General features: G+C 47.5%; 5 protein-coding genes across 5 annotated transcripts; 4 read left to right on the forward strand and 1 right to left on the reverse strand.

The window, feature by feature from the left end:
- Positions 1–1,077: 1,077 nt before the first annotated feature.
- Positions 1,078–2,307, reverse strand: N7508_000006 (wax synthase family protein; the record flags this gene model as incomplete). The annotated part of the gene is made up of 1 exon (XM_058458091.1): positions 1,078–2,307. One exon carries the CDS (start codon positions 2,305–2,307, stop codon positions 1,078–1,080), a length of 1,230 nt encoding a protein of 409 aa, XP_058324313.1.
- A 496-nt stretch (positions 2,308–2,803) lies between these two features.
- On the forward strand, positions 2,804–4,424 carry N7508_000007 (FAD-binding oxidoreductase; the record flags this gene model as incomplete). Its single annotated transcript, XM_058458092.1, has 5 exons — positions 2,804–2,935; positions 3,009–3,225; positions 3,290–3,678; positions 3,741–4,114; positions 4,172–4,424. Coding segments are annotated over 5 exons (1,365 nt in total), but the record flags the coding sequence as incomplete, so codon positions are not given.
- A 1,670-nt stretch (positions 4,425–6,094) lies between these two features.
- N7508_000008 (uncharacterized protein) lies at positions 6,095–6,609 on the forward strand (the record flags this gene model as incomplete). Its single annotated transcript, XM_058458093.1, has 2 exons — positions 6,095–6,308; positions 6,392–6,609. 2 exons carry the CDS (start codon positions 6,095–6,097, stop codon positions 6,607–6,609), a joined length of 432 nt encoding a protein of 143 aa, XP_058324315.1.
- A 1,160-nt stretch (positions 6,610–7,769) lies between these two features.
- On the forward strand, positions 7,770–9,704 carry N7508_000009 (FAD/NAD(P)-binding protein; the record flags this gene model as incomplete). The annotated part of the gene is made up of 1 exon (XM_058458094.1): positions 7,770–9,704. One exon carries the CDS (start codon positions 7,770–7,772, stop codon positions 9,702–9,704), a length of 1,935 nt encoding a protein of 644 aa, XP_058324316.1.
- Positions 9,705–11,445: 1,741 nt separating this feature from the next.
- On the forward strand, positions 11,446–11,996 carry N7508_000010 (ankyrin repeat domain-containing protein; the record flags this gene model as incomplete). Its single annotated transcript, XM_058458095.1, has 2 exons — positions 11,446–11,486; positions 11,573–11,996. 2 exons carry the CDS (start codon positions 11,446–11,448, stop codon positions 11,994–11,996), a joined length of 465 nt encoding a protein of 154 aa, XP_058324317.1.
- Between the last annotated feature and the right edge of the window lie 3,902 nt (positions 11,997–15,898).

The raw sequence follows: 15,898 nt of genomic DNA on the forward strand, positions 1-15,898 counted from the left end.
GTCAAAAAGTTTTATCCTACCTTACCTATTGTGACGAGGTGACTTCTCTTGTTGTGACCGATCACGTGAGGGGAGGATTGTGATTGGTCAGGTGGTTAGATAGTATTGAGATCCTCGACGGATCTCCCCTCTTCTTTCTTTCTTTTCTCTCCAGTTTAGTGTCTTAGTGAATGGACCCTTGTTCCTCTTGGTTTGCCCTCTCACACCTATCCGGGTTTATATAAGTACTTAAAAAGACCTACAATCTATATAATCTTACTAGCTACTAGTCGAATATAGTGGAATAATAAAGAATATAATTAGTATATATAATATATAAGATTTAAAGTAACAATACCCGAATTCTATAGTGGTTTTTTCAAGCATTTATAGGTATGCAAACACTATATATTGTGAAATATATATCCGCACACTATATATATTTACACCATGATTTCTGACGGCCGTCAGAAAACCTATAGTGTCGCCTATAGAACTTATCTACGTATATCTAATATAAGGTCAATAAAAAGGTTATAAGTCAAACACTGTGAAAACCATAGCAAAGTCTGACCTTTCTAAGCCTAAAGAACCATAACTACTTATTTAAGGTTGATTCTACGCGTTTATAGCTTTGAACACACTCTAGTTATACTAGAAAAGTATGGTGGTTCAAGGTATAGATCAAAACCGATATAAAAAACAGTGAGTTATCTTGATGACTAAGCAGTTTTATGATTGAAATAATGCAAAAGTTGGGCCGAGTTAGGTCCAAACTGGGTTTACTAGGGGCCCAGTGCTGGGCCCGGGTTGGGCCCGGGTTAATGAAGTTCAACCCGGGCCCAGGCTGGGTTGGGTTCTGGGCCGGAACCTTGGGCCCAAAATGGGCTTTGCGGAAGTCTAACTGTTCGTTTGTCTTTTTCTGATACACGTACGGTACTTTTAAGAAGTTGTCTATGTTTTGAGAGACAGCGCCACCCCCTCTGTGATATCCTCGTCGACTAAGTTACTAGTCTCATGTTGAATGTCCGAGACCATCTCCGATAGACAACGCCATCGGCTCTTCTGTCCATCGGATATAGTAGTAATTCCCGAGTACTAAGCTCGGCCTAGTTTCCAATGGTGCCAATCTCGCATCCAGTCCCCTGTCTCCAGAAAATATACCGACGTATCCGCTCCCAGGATAGAGAGCGCCTTCTTGACAATCCCAAAAGGCGTGCCATGTTTCTGTAGAAACATCGCAGTATGAGGTTCGAAGAACCATTCCGCTGTAATCGACAAAAACGTCCACGTCCAGATGTAACCCACCAGCTTTGCCCACGTAGGGATTGCCTTTTTCACATCGTCCCCAGCGTCCCGACGATAGCCATGCCATCGTCTCCAAAGCTCCTGGACCCCATCTTCGACCATGATGCCGACTGCCTGCGCGCAGAAGAACCTCATTGCCCTGCTCTGCTCGTACGGGATCCGCTCCGCTCGATCGGTCAATACATGGAATACCCCTGAAATCGCGAACACACAGAGAATGTTGGTATACCGCTGAACCAGCGAGCGGAGTCCCAACAGCTCCTTGCAGATGTAATTGGATGCGCCCTGGAAAGGAAAACTGTTGGACTGGTGCCAGTATTTCCCCCAGAATCCTCGGATCGTCCGCATGTACCGAATTGAGCCAAAGGCCGGAGGATGGGCCTCGACCGGATCGCCGGATATCAAGGCGATCAAGTCACCTGCCATGTAGAGCGAGTTGAGCCAGGAGGCGATATACAAGCACCAGAATAGCCCCAGCGGAAGAATATCCCACAGGAAGCTCACCAGGACCTGGCGAGAGAGATAGCCGGTGACGATCTGTGTGGCGACTGACCGAAGAGCTTCGGCCCGCGACGGGATGTACCCCGGGCGACTTTCATCAAAGGGAGGAATCCACTTGATTTCGTAGGGGGTTCCAATGCACCGTTGGTTGTTCATTAGGCTTGTCAGCGCCCGAAGCTTGCCCTTGAGGGTCGGTGTTTGGGCAAGGGCGCAGGCGTCGGTGTCATCTAGGCGGATCATACAGGAGATCGAAATGCTCAGAATCGTCTGGAGCACCACCGTGCCTCCCAGCAGGCAACGATAGTGAATCGAAATCGGTTCCACGACAACATGTTGCACATGGGGAAATGCAACGGCCCCCAGGGCGATTTGGATCGGTATAGACGCCGGGCGTAGAAGGCTGTTCCGCGGTGTGTAGATGATGAGACCTTGCGCGATGCCGAATTGGACCCGTCTGATTAGAAGGATGATCAACAGGGAGCCGAGAGGCCGCATCCATCTATTTTCCATAATATCCATCGCATAGAATATGGCTCGGATTGCAGTGTGCACTGGTGTATGTGAAGTGTGATAGTCACCGAGGAAGGCATATAGGGAGCAACACGGAGTTCGAGCTGGCACAAAGTCAACTAAGCAGATCAGGCACCATTGCCGGGGTATAGAGCCTAGAGCAATGCTAATTACCGGCTGTCTAATTTCCAATCTGGTGGATTCCATACGAGGTCAGCTGTCGGGCATTCGGGGATGTACAGTATGTGGTAAGCCCTAAGCTTCTGAGCCAACGCCGACACCTGTAGTACCAGCTGGAACAATCGAGATCATATAAATTGATATAGTCTCCTTGAAAGTCCCCTACACTTACTTCAATATCCCTGTCGTCTTGTCGTCGGCCACACATACAGGCATCATGCGAATCGTATCAGCAGCGTCCAGCTTCTGCCTCGTCCTAGGGACAGCTATAGCGCTCCCTGCTGTTGACCCCTACCCAGCATTTACCAGTTCTACCAACCGCTAGAACGCTCAAACCACAATCATCTTCCCCAACACCACCGCATTCGAGAACGCGACGGAGCGTTGGAATAGCTTGGGCGCGCCCTCGTACTCCGTCGCGATATCCCCGGCCACGGGAGATGATGTTGCGAGAGCGGTAGGCCTACACTCATCAACTCGGATGCAGGAACTGTCTTGAAGGCCATGTATTCTGACTGACAGCATGCTAGGTGAGGATCGCACGATCCATTGATCTCCCGTTCCTTGCCACCGGCGGCCGACATTCGTCCAGCACGACCCTGAGTGCTATGAAGAACGGCCTCGCCATTGACTTGAGCAGGCTCAACAGCGTTCACGTCGATGCGCAAGCAGGTACTCTGACAATTGGCGGCGGTGTTGTATTCGGTGATATTGTTGGCCCTGTATATGAAGCCGGGTATCAAATGCGTCAGTAATCCACTCCTCTCCGAGATATCTTGATTGCCACTTGAACTTATGACAATCCTTCCAGCAATTGGATCCTGCGCATGCCCGGGAATGGTTGGTGCAACGGTTGGAGGTGGTGTTGGCCGGTTTCAGGGCGTCAACGGCCTGATCATTGACAGTATCCTGTCCGTCCGCCTGGTGACGGCGGATGGCAAGCTGCTCACGGTCTCGGAGACATCCCATCCGGACTTGTTCTGGGCGCTTCGTGGTGCTGCCCCCAACTTCGGCATCATTACGTCGGCCACGTACAAGCTGCATCCCCAGAACAATAACGGCCAAATCTTCAATGCCGACTTCATCTTCCCGGCCGCTGCAAACGCATCCTATTTTGACATCATCCAGTCCCTTCAGGGCACGATTCCCGCCGAGCTCTCCACCATTTCCATTCTGGGGTACAATGACACTGTCGGGGAGGTGCGTCTTTGGTCCATGCCGCTCTGTCGGAACAGACTAACACTTGCTGACCGGTCGAACAGGCTCAGATTCTTGCGAATTGGGTCTATCTGGGCCCGGAGAGTGAGGGACGGGAGCTCATTGCGCCTCTGCTGGACCTCAACCCCACTGCATCCTCCATCAGCATGGTAAACTACAACACGCTCATCGACAAGGCCGCATGGGGCCTCGGGCGGGCGATTTGTGCCCCCGTGTCCGTCTCCGGGTACGGCGTGAACTATCGCAACCTGTCTTCGACGACATACCAGCAAGTGTTCCAGATGCTGGGCGACTTCTACGTCCAGTACCCGGATGGGCGCGGCAGCAGTGTCGAGATGGAGGTCTTCGCGCCCCAGGCAGTGGAAGCCGTTGCAGATGACGCCACGGCGTATCCCTGGCGCGACACACTGGGCTATTCGTGAGTCTTCACATCCCCTGAATGGAAGAAAATGTGACTGACATTCACGCGTCATAGCGGGATTTCGTTTGGAGGCACCTCCGCGACCACTGCACAGGCGGGGCAAGCCATGGCGAGGGCCGTCCGAGCTGCCTACGTGGCCACCTCCGGCTACGATGACCTCGCCGTCTACGTGAGCTACGGCCATGGTGACGAGACTCTGGGACAGATGTTTGGGAACAATGTGCTGCATCTGCAGCGGCTGAAGAAGAGATGGGACCCGGATAATGTGTTCCGCTTCTACCACGATCTCACCTCCACCCCCCGGTAGTCTACAGGCACCGTCTGAGGTCCTGACCGGAGAAGCATATGCACAGGATAGAGTCTGCCAGGTGGGTCTGCTCAGGGTGGATCATGCTCTTGCTCACTGAGCATGATCATGGTTTCTCTTTTCCCTGAATACCTGGGGACACCAGATGTGATCCCTGGGGCTTGGCAGGGTACCAAGCCATGCTGTCGGAGCTATCATACGAATACTGTATAGAAACCGGAGATATTATGATCGATGCCGAAGGATTAGTAATTAGACTAGCCATAAATAGCTTCGTATGAGGTAATACAATGCAGAGTCTTCATCACCTCCAATTGGTTAGGTACAATACAGGATTACCACGGATTCGACACATGCTGTCAGGGCGGCATTCATGAATACGGATTGAGAACCGGAATTATAGTAACTCCGAATGAGCGGATTACTAATGATGAGCATAAGCAGAAATAGCAAATAGCAAGTAATAAATGACAGAGATTTGAATGCCCTCATTGGCTGAGCAAGTTACGGAAGACAGCAAGTTCCAACAACATGTTACTGTCACGGGATTCACCACTACAATAGCTAATAAGATCCTATCCTCTTGCTCCGTACGTTTTTGAGAGGATTCAGTACGAATTGGTGGCATAGTGGGTAGTTGAAGAAGAGAGGTCTAATTAATTGACGCGTTTTTGGTGGGGTGCGCAGCTCACTCGTGAATTAAGTTAGAGCCATTCTCTTTCAAAGTCCTTCAGATCGTTCGTGAAGACATTCACAGCTCCAGGTGATGTTTTGCAGACAACAAGGCTTTTCCATGAAGCTTCCCATGGAGCAGACATGGCGCAACTTTGAGCCGACCCGCAAGAAAAAAAAAGAACTAGTCATAAATGCCAAGTGTCTTGGCATAAGGTGCAAATTGCTTTTTCGATGCATTGTTGTACTAGATCAGCTACGTGGGTAATTGCATTCCTGATCAACGATACTTCGACTATAGCTATGTAAATATGAGACCCAGCTTTCAGTGATAAAATAGATCTTGACCTTATACTTTCCGGCATGTAGTATGGCGTCTGTGTCATGGGGCATACAAGTCGCAATTCTTGGATCTAGACCGTGGTTATGACACATCAGTGGGTTTAGCTGCAGTGAGCTCATTACGTTTCCAGCGATCTTGTTGGGGCAGGCTCTCAGTTAGGATAATGTTCTTCGTCGTGAAGGTTTTTATGGGGTCGCTCCTGTATGGAGAAGACCAAGTTCACCGGGTTGAGCGGATATTGCGGGTAAGAGTCAAGCCCCACAGGCTAAATTTGATTTCTGCATGTTTCTGACGACTATAATTACCGCTAAGCTCAAAAAAGCACGCGGGAAGCGTCAAGCCTTGCACGCTCCCTGTCAATGGGTGATTCGACTCCACAGATGTTTCATACCGCTGACAGGAGATCTTGAGTGGGCCTGATGACCGAAAGTTGACCCACACACACGAACTGTAATCCGATCAAAGGGACCCTGAGTGAAGAAATCCCTCACTTAAACCCATCCTGTTTGTCTTATAATAATTCCCTATGTCGAATAGAGAAGTGTTGCCATAAACAGTGAAAAATCACCGCTGTTTACTTCCCTGAGAATCGAAATCGCCATTGCGACCTGCATCCCAAGTCATATCGTATTCATAATTCATAACTTCTGCAAACATGTCCGACATCTCGAATTTTGAGGAGCTGCACAAGCACCTCTTTGAAGAGGGAGTCAAAGTGCGGAGAGAAGTCCTTGGAGATGAGTATGTCAACAACGCGTTGCAAAATGCCACACCCTTCACGATGCCCGGACAGCAGCTCATCACGGAATGGGCATGGGGTACTGTCTGGCAACGCCCGGGGCTAGACCGAAAGCAGCGCAGCCTCCTGAGTAAGTCAACTTTCAGCATGGTTCCGTGAGATATTGAGCGCAAGAGCCCGAGGTTGCTAATATCTACTGGGGATATTCTGCAGATATTGGAATCATCATTGCTCAGAAAGCATGGCTTGAGCTCGCTCTACACACCCGTGGTGCTATAATCAACGGTCTTTCAGAAATAGAAATCAGAGAGGCTGTTCTGCAGGCAACAGTCTACTGTGGCACCCCTGCTGGCGTCGAGGCAATGATGGTGACTGAGAAAACCATAAATGAGATGATAGAGAAAGGCGAATATAAACGTCCAGAGGCCTGATTTGGTATGGATGCAGAAATCGCATTTTATTGTTTTCAGATGGAAATGATGAGTAGCTTGGAATCTTCATATCGTGCCTGTGCTTGGTTCTGATTAATGCTTCCATAAAAAGAAAATACCATCCATTTGATCCCACTCCTACAAAAAGAAGAACAAGAACAGCCAAATCTCAATGCGACTCAGAGTCCGATCTAGCCGCATCCATTGTGAAACAAGAGTTTTGCTCATGCCTGCGTGGTCTTGGCTTGTGCAATTATAACCTATGGAGGTATGCTGCCATGAACCAACCATGTCTATTCAACTTACTCTATCAACTTGCCTATCGAAATTAGTTCCTACCTTTTCCGGGGAAGGTATTTGGAATCCTCAATACGCTTGTAGCTCGTTGTTTGAATGCTAATAATATTCCTAAACAACGCTCTGTCCAACAATTTGTCTTCAAACCCTTGTAAAATACCGAGCTGCATATGCAATTCGGACCAACGGAAATTTCTCAGCATCTCATAGTTCCCTTTGAATTTTACCTTTGATCTGCCCTGCTGATGCCTGCACCGTCATAGCTCGTATGCATAGTCACTATCTGCATGCAAGGTCATCGTTTAGTAGCCTCATATATTATTCTTCTTGCGAGACAGAATCCACTTTTTGCCCTAGTGCAGAATAATGCGGGCCGAAAAACAAAATTCGGCATCGTGTTTCGTGGCTCTGTTACCGCAAGGGTAGATTGAAAGAATGTGGATCCTGATCACTGCACCGAGACCCTCAATTCTCTAACGCTCACCACGTACATTTGCACGAATTTGGGCGGGAATTTAAGGCGTTTCATCATCAGAAGGGCCTAGTTGCTGATCATATTGCGGATTATCGGTCTGTAATGCTGCACGTGTGAATCACGGAAGGCACCGTTCGTCAGGGTGGCGTCCTAATGGCGAGTCCAACGATTTCAGCTCATGAAAAAGCTCAATTGATGGCCTGATGTACTGACAAGATATAAAAAGGGCTTTGTATTCCTCTGCATTCTTTCCAGCAATTTTCCAAATACCTGTTCTAAAAAGACCCAACTATACGAAGAGTATAAGCACAACGATTGGAAATACAATTCCTGCTGTCCGCGCACAACATTCCTAAATCATATTTATTTCCCCTCAAACCAAATTACAATGCCTTCCACCATTCAACCTACCGAGGTGCACACCCATGTTGCCATTGTCGGCGCTGGACCTCGAGGAACTAGCGCTCTGGAGCGTCTTTGTGCCTCAGCACCGGAGTTCATTGCCCCGGGAGCACGACTGACGGTTCATATGATTGATCCATCGCCTCCAGGTGCAGGCCGTGTATGGCGTACAGAGCAGTCTGATGAGCTTCTGATGAACACCGTCACATCCCAGGTGACCCTGTTCACTGATGATAGCGTTATCTGCTCAGGCCCAATCCGTCCGGGGCCAAGTCTCTACAACTGGACCGCCGACAAGATCCCTGGCCTTGGGCCTGATGATTATGGAACCCGTGCTCAGTACGGACAATATCTTGAATGGATCTTCCAAGAGATTGTGCGACAAGCACCACCGCAAGTGCAGATTGAGGTTCATCGTTCTTTTGCTGTCCGTTTGGACGATACGTCCTATGGCCAGCAAACGCTCAAGCTGTCGAACGGCCGCACCATTTCTAGCCTCGCAGCTGTCATTCTTGCACAGGGTCACGTCCCCTTACTCCCGGACATTGAACAACTGAAGCTCAATGCTTACGCAGAGCTGAATGGTCTACATCATATTCCGCCCTCGAATCCGGCGGATGTTGATCTTTCTGTTATTGCTCCTGGAGAGCAAATTTTTCTGCGTGGTCTTGGTCTCAACTTCTTCGACTACATGGCTTTGTTAACAATATCCCGGGGTGGTAGCTTCTCGGAGACTCCTAACGGCTTGAAATATCGCCCATCAGGCAATGAGCCTCGGATGATTGCGGGATCTCGTCGTGGCATTCCATACCACTCCCGTGGTGATAACGGCAAGGGGGCATATGGCCGCCACATGCCCCTCGTCTTCACTGAAGAAGTCATCAATGCGTTCCGCAAGCATTCTGATGCCGGAAGAGCGCATGACTTCCTCCAAGATATCTGGCCTCTTGTGTCCAAAGAAGTGGAAACCGTTTATTACTTGGCTCTACTCAAGCGTGATAAGTCGGAACAAAGCGACTTCCAGAAGAGGTTCCTAGAAACTGAGCCAAATAGTCCCAAGGAAGCGCAAGTTCTTCACGAGTTTGGCATTTCGGAAGAGAAGCGGTGGTCCTGGGACCGTATCCAGCGTCCACAGGGCGACCGGGTTTTCAATACCAGCACTCAGTGGCGTGAGTGGTTGATCGACTACCTTCGCGAAGATGCCAAGGAGGCCGCACTTGGAAATCTAAACGGTCCACTAAAGGCAGCTTTGGATGTGATGCGCGATCTGCGAAACGAATTGCGACTCATCGTGGACCACAATGGATTGACCGGTACTTCTCATTGGAAGCACCTCGATCGCTGGTATACACCAATCAACGCTTATGTGTCAATTGGACCTCCCCGCAAACGTATCGAGCAAATGATTGCGCTGATGGAGGCAGGAGTTTTGGAAGTCCTGGGTCCCCATCCCAAGGTAAAGGCCCAGGACGAGGCCTGGCTAGTCCACTCGCCAGAGGTCCCAGGCGAGCCAATTCGGGTTACAACATTGATCGAAGCCCGCTTGCCAGAGCCGACACTCCGCAACACGGGGGATGAGCTTCTTTCCCATTTGTTCAAAACGGGTCAATGCCGCGCTCACGCTATTGAAGGATACGAGACTGGTGGTCTTGATGTGACTGGAAGCCCATACCATCTCATTGACACCCACGGACGTGTGCACCCAAAGCGGTTTGCTGTCGGTGTTCCAACTGAAGGAGTTCACTGGGTGACCGCTGCTGGTGCCAGACCAGGTGTGAACTCAGTCACACTTTGCGACACTGATGCCATTGCCCGCGCTGCTCTTAGCGCAGCAGCTATCGAGGCCAAGATCACTCAGACTCAGATTGATGTGAAGACATTTCCCTATGTTGAAGTTTCCAAGCTCCGTGTCCATGCTTAAAGAATACGAGTGAGGTCTTCATGTGCTAAGAAAGATAGATTGCGATATATTGGTCAAAAGGATGAAGAAATTGAGGGTATTAAGAATATGCTGGAATGGAAAGGGAGAATGTAAATTGCCACAAATTTTGGATTTCATGTTTCTATGTGTTTGCAGCATAAAATGAATGTTTGATTCCTAGGAGATAACGTGATTTCAAGAATACTACATGGTAATATGGGGATGGCACGATGGCAGTCCATCATAGCAGACGGGTCGATATCAAAAATGAGTATACAACCAACCACTCCCCTCATCGGCAGGAGTCGTAGATACTGGCTTCTTATGGCTTAGACTGCTTAAGCTGATACTGCGTCATGAATTCAAGAATTTGAAGAGAAAGTAGTCATATTGTGGTGCATGAATGACGTAATCTTGCAGAGTGAACTGAGCTGAATACGGTCCCAGGTATTCTATGCTACTGTCGCTAGCTTCACCATTACAATGCCCTACTTCTTTGGGAATATAGATCGGGACCTCAAATGTCTGTCCTCAATATATCAACAACCGAGGCCTAAATATGTAGTAATACACAATTATTATGTAGATGTGTAGGTCAATGGAAGCAAGGACCGAGGGTCATGCTAATCTAAATCGGGAAGTTCAAAAGAATGCTTAATTTCTACATAATACAGAAACCACGGATGTGAAAACAGAGGTCAACAAATAAATTCTCGCGGTGGACCGTCAAGCTAATGAACCAGTCAATCTTCATCTCTGGGCTTGCTCCCTTAAAGGGGGATTCTTCCCTTCATTTGTAACAACTCATTTCAAAATACCAGCTCAAGCTAATTTCATCATGAACATACTATGTTACAGATTTGCCAAACGGGCTTTTATGCATGGAATGGGGCACCATGTGCTGAAAAGCTATATTCGAACCTTGAATTAAGAAGTCAGCAGCTGGGGACATTACACATGAGATCCTCAGAGCTTTCACCAAGACTTGAGGCATCAATGAAACAGTCTTAGAATTGGTATTATGGATTCTAAATTACGAAGCCAAGGAAGTGGGTCAATATGCCGTAGCTAGAGTCCAATATATCCATAATGTAACTATGGAACAAAGTTGCATCTTGCCGGCCCGAATTCGCTGTCCTTCCCGGTAGATCAGGAGGCTAGTCACCACATCGACATTAGCTTGGATATATAAGTACCAGCTTCCTCTGCGTCTGGGCTGCTCAATATACTATGAACACATACCATCGAATTATTTCAAGTGCGTTATCTCTTTGACGAATTCCCGCAAATTAAATCATCATGATGGACCAAGATAGCTTGGCCCTCGAAAGGCGAAGGGAGCGTAACAGGATAGCACAGCGCAAACATCGTATATTGTCTCGTCCACCAACATTGAATCATAACTAACAGAAGTAGGTAGGAATGTGAACACAGATTCTAAGAGATCACGACTACTAGAAGACCATTGCAGATCGAGTGTGAAGCCATACTCGGAGAAACCTCACCCAGCGAAATCAACCAGTCAACACAGCTGTATGCTTCCTATGAGCCATGGCCAAGAGGATCTGGCTTCGTCAGCTCTGTTCGGACCGAGCCATACATCTAACGGAGCCGACGCCCTGTCCACGGAAACTTGGTTCTCCAATCAGCAGTCTTTAGCGCAAACCCCCGAATGCAGAGACCTCTACTTGGCATCATCTAGTTGGCCACTTGAGGATCGGTTCCAATTTGGCCCCTGTACATGCATCATGGATTCAAATCCTTCCGCGAGCCTGAGCAAACGTAAGAGACCGGTCACCAATACACTCATGCATACCTCATAGCTCACCAGGCTCACCAGCCTTTCATACTACAAATTTCTGCGATAGCTGCTATACTTATGCCGAAGAGCTTTTAATGGCAGAACAGCAGCACAGAACCCCTATCACATTGCCTGCAAATACACCAACTCTTCCCGTTGGACGAAGGAGCAATCGCGACGTTATGCCCGATAGTGGAGCAGGGTCGAGAACTTGGACGATGCCCCTCCATATCGCTATTACTCGAGGTCATTTCGCGGCGGTTAGACTTCTCCTTGATCGCGGCGCTGATCCAAATGCAGTCGACGGAACAGGGTCCACAGCGCTTCATGCAGCCGTTCGGGGTGGTCATCACACCATCGTACGTGAGCTCCTTCGGTATAGTGCCAATACGAGCATGGTTGACGCGGCCGGTTGGCTGCCGCTGCATTACGCCGCTGAGACCGGCGACGAACGCTGTCTGGGGATCTTACTGCAAGCAGGCGGGGGATGAAACTTGACAACTACTTTCGAGGCAATGAGATGATGGGCCCTGAAAGGCAACCGCGCTTGGCTTGGTTCTATTGGGAATTTGCATAACGTAATTTCAAGCCAATTTGATGGCTTAACCTCGAATTATGAGCATTCAGCCACGGAGGAGACTCCAGGAGAACCAGAGGGTCGAATCATTGTCGAGGGGAACTGGCAGGACGGGAAAATTCCCATCGTGATGAAAATAGATGAATTATTCTCTCTGATTGGCATAGATTGCAACTCTGAGCTGAAGTTCTTGAGCCCACGATGAACATTCTAAGACATAGATTCGCCATGAGATGTGTCGTACCTTTGGTTGCAGAAGAGCATCAAGGACGGCCCACATTTGAATCCTCGTAATTTTTTTGGTTTAGGGTCTCGCCGACCTTGAAACCGTTACCAAATTGACCTATTATTCTAATATCCTATCACAACACATATCACAGTACGACCAATTTATTTGCAATTAACTCTCCAAGTATTTTCTTCGCTATAAATCATGGGTAAATACCTTGCCCGGCCGTCAAGATAGGGGAAGGATAGGTGACTTTGTTCATAATGTACCACTAGTGCTTATTAAAGACTAGTGTTTATGCCGCTTGCCAAGACGAAAATCATCGCTACGGTCATCCCAGCTAATTGCCCCAGTGTGTAACTCTCTTGCTCTAAACCGCGAAGGAGTAAAATTTCATCATCACGGATCTAAAAAAAAAAAAAACAAAAAAAAACGCTTAGTAAAGTCTGACATGCCCGAAGTGATCGTGTATGCAGAAGATCGTGATTGGCTCAGTTTCTTAGAAAATGAAAGCTCTAAACGTGTTTCGAAAAGAATTCGCAAGGTTTAGTCCAGTTTGTAACCGAGACCGTCGTGCAGCCTGACCGTCTTAGGTTTGACGGATGAGTTTAAACTATTGATATGTCAGTGGAATAATTCTTGTGCCATCGGGTAATAGAAATTATGCGTCCCAGGTTGGATTTATCGAAGTCGATTAGTCTATGGTTGTGTCCTTTCACAATTCTCATAATTCCGAGTGCGTCTATCACCAAGTATTTATCTGGTAATCGCCTACATTACCGGAAATATTATGGCATCTTTGTAGGAAATGATGAACATGTTGCCCCTCATAAGCACAGTTCGTATTTGCTCACACAGCCCCCCGCCCCCACCCACTTGGTCACACCATTGGTCGTGTTTGAGCCTGTAACTTTCCTACTAAGAGGTCTAACCCACCGACACACCGATAGCTTTATGAATGGGAATTAGATCGCCATAACTATGTCTCTTTTCAATCCACTGAATCCATATACACGGAACGCAGACAAATTGATCAAAGTTCCGATGTCACAGCAAGCCCGAAGCCAGCCCCAGTTAAGACACATGCTTTAACTCCTGCAGTGTTGCTTTAGTTCATGGATCTTATATTTGACATAACGAAAGAGGCAATGCCCAAGACTTGGTGAAAAGCTTCTTTCATTTCTTTCCTTTTCATTAACTTCACTTTATTTGCTACCGGGACGCTAAACAAATTCTCTGACAGCAAAACTACAATATGTATTTTATTATCTTTATTTATTTATTTATTCTTTATTTATTTACTGATTTGCCTCACCTTATGTTTAGAAGGTTAGTCAGGCTACAGCTTTAGGGCGCATCCTGTTAATCCACAATGTATGTATTATCTAGCTATAGTGCCATTATTTCAGCCAAGAAAGGAGATTCGGAAATTAAATCTCAACGCTGGCGAATCACCCGGCTCGTCACGTCGGAGTTCTCTAGCCTTGTCGATCCCGCAAAGCAGTGGCTAGCCCCCTCTACAGTGGATGCGACCGAACAGAAGGGGCAACCGATTAGCCAATGCCGCACAGTGTGATTGGGTCACGGTGTCTAGTTTAGTATTACAGACGACAACAGCGTGCCACGTACCGATGTTATAATATTATTGCATTGGCTCCGGAGTAGCCCAGCTTTGAACAACCGATATTGCAACGATCCTGAGGGATCGAAGGCCCGTTTAGGATGAAGATTTAAGTCTAGATGGCCGAAATTCGGTATCAGACTTACGCTGCTTGTTTCAAATCCAGCCGTGATGAAAATCCGACGGTTGAAGTCTATAGCGGCCTTAATTCAAGTGGCGTGTGTCTAATGCCTGGTAGCCGTGGTGGAATGATCCATATTCTACGAAGGTAACATGTGACTCGAGGTGGAGAAAAAGAATTAAAGTTCGGAGTCTTCAAACGGTGATAAGCAGTGATTTAAGTGGACGGATCGTACTATTCATGAACAGACGGAGAGAACTACGATTTTTCTTATTTGCTGGACTAGCTCAAAGCCGAGAAAGCGCAAAGCAGTTCAGAATGTAAATAGCCGTCACGACAAGGAATACTGTGTTGAGATTCATGGCGCATCCAGGCTAGATGCCTGACATATAAGGCATGAATCTGGTGATCAGCATTAGACCTACCAAGTAGAGTATGGATCAGGAGAAGAGTTCTCATTTATATAGGGTCTTCCTCTTATGAAGAGAAAGATCAGACTTAAACAATCTCGTCGGCCTTGATATTGATGCGTCCCAATTCAGTAGACATCCAATTTCAACATACTGTATTAGCCGAGCGCCAGAAGTTCTAGCATGGGATTTGCCAATTGCAGCAGCAGCTGGAGTCCTCGAGCATCGCTCTGCAAGATTAGGTCCCGTGGAATAATATATAGTTGGTGTTAGATTAGGCGTATGCAGAGCTAGTATCCGCGACCACTCGATTCTAGAGCGCGATCGACGCCCTCTATAATAGGCGACTAGTATCCTATTTGCTAGGCTCCAGAACGATCTAGGTAGAATATCCTAAGTAGGGCGGCGCGGGCATGCTTAGCCACGATGTACTCCCTAGTATCTCGGAATCGAACAATGACAATTTCCCGCTTAGTATTTAATATAAACTATCTACGACCGACTAAGATAAACACTTTGTATGACAATTGCGGTTCGTTGGTCTGAGTATATCCTCACTTTCCCGTAGAAGACGGCCTTTGCAACGTAGCCGAGACGCTTAGATACGCTTTACATAAAAGAAAAAATCTTGCCACACTAGCATGTGGATTTGTTACCTACGCGGTACTCCTATGTCTTAGAGGAAACGCACTTCTAATGGTCCGATACGAATATTGCTCAAATATATACAATGCGCTTCGTAGAGAAGCCCACGCTTCTCTTGCGTACTATAGACATTATCTCTTGTAGGCGTTTAGCCAACGCTTGCCGTAGTATTCTGGTTAATTTCAATCACAAATAGCAATTGCTTGTTAAGTGGGATATCGCAAGTCGATAGATGTGGCACTTTGAACTACTGCGCAAGTATCACCCGCTAAGGATAGTACCTAAATAGTCGCAACCAATCTTTGATCATCTGTTTCACGGGGTATGATTACTGAAGCTTTAGCTTTCTTGGGAATTTCCTCTTATACAGACCGGGTACAAGCTTAGTGGGCCTTGAAATACGAATCAGCTGCAATGACGGAGCTAATCATAGGTTTGATCTACTCGGAAAACTGTAGTGGCTCGTGACAATAGCCCGACAGTTCAAAAAAGCAATCTCGGCAATTTTCATATACCAGCCATACTTTTCCGTCTGCGCAGCCTTGGGAAACACTGATAAATTACGAAGACCTAATGCAAAACAAATCATACATCGCTCACCCTGGCATCAGCTTGGTATTGAGTCAATCTCGCCTTGTCCAGTGACCGTCCAATCTAGCATCGATGGTTAGCGTGTTTATATTCTGTTAGTCAAGCTCGTGTTCATACTTCAAGACCAACATAGACTGATATCTTGCTCTGATATGCATGGTTTGATACCCAAGCAAATAAGGATTGAGCCGCATCACTA

This window comes from Penicillium antarcticum, assembly GCF_028974205.1.
Source record: "Penicillium antarcticum strain IBT 31339 chromosome Unknown utg000001l_segment0_segment0, whole genome shotgun sequence".
Classification (NCBI taxonomy): domain Eukaryota; kingdom Fungi; phylum Ascomycota; class Eurotiomycetes; order Eurotiales; family Aspergillaceae; genus Penicillium; species Penicillium antarcticum.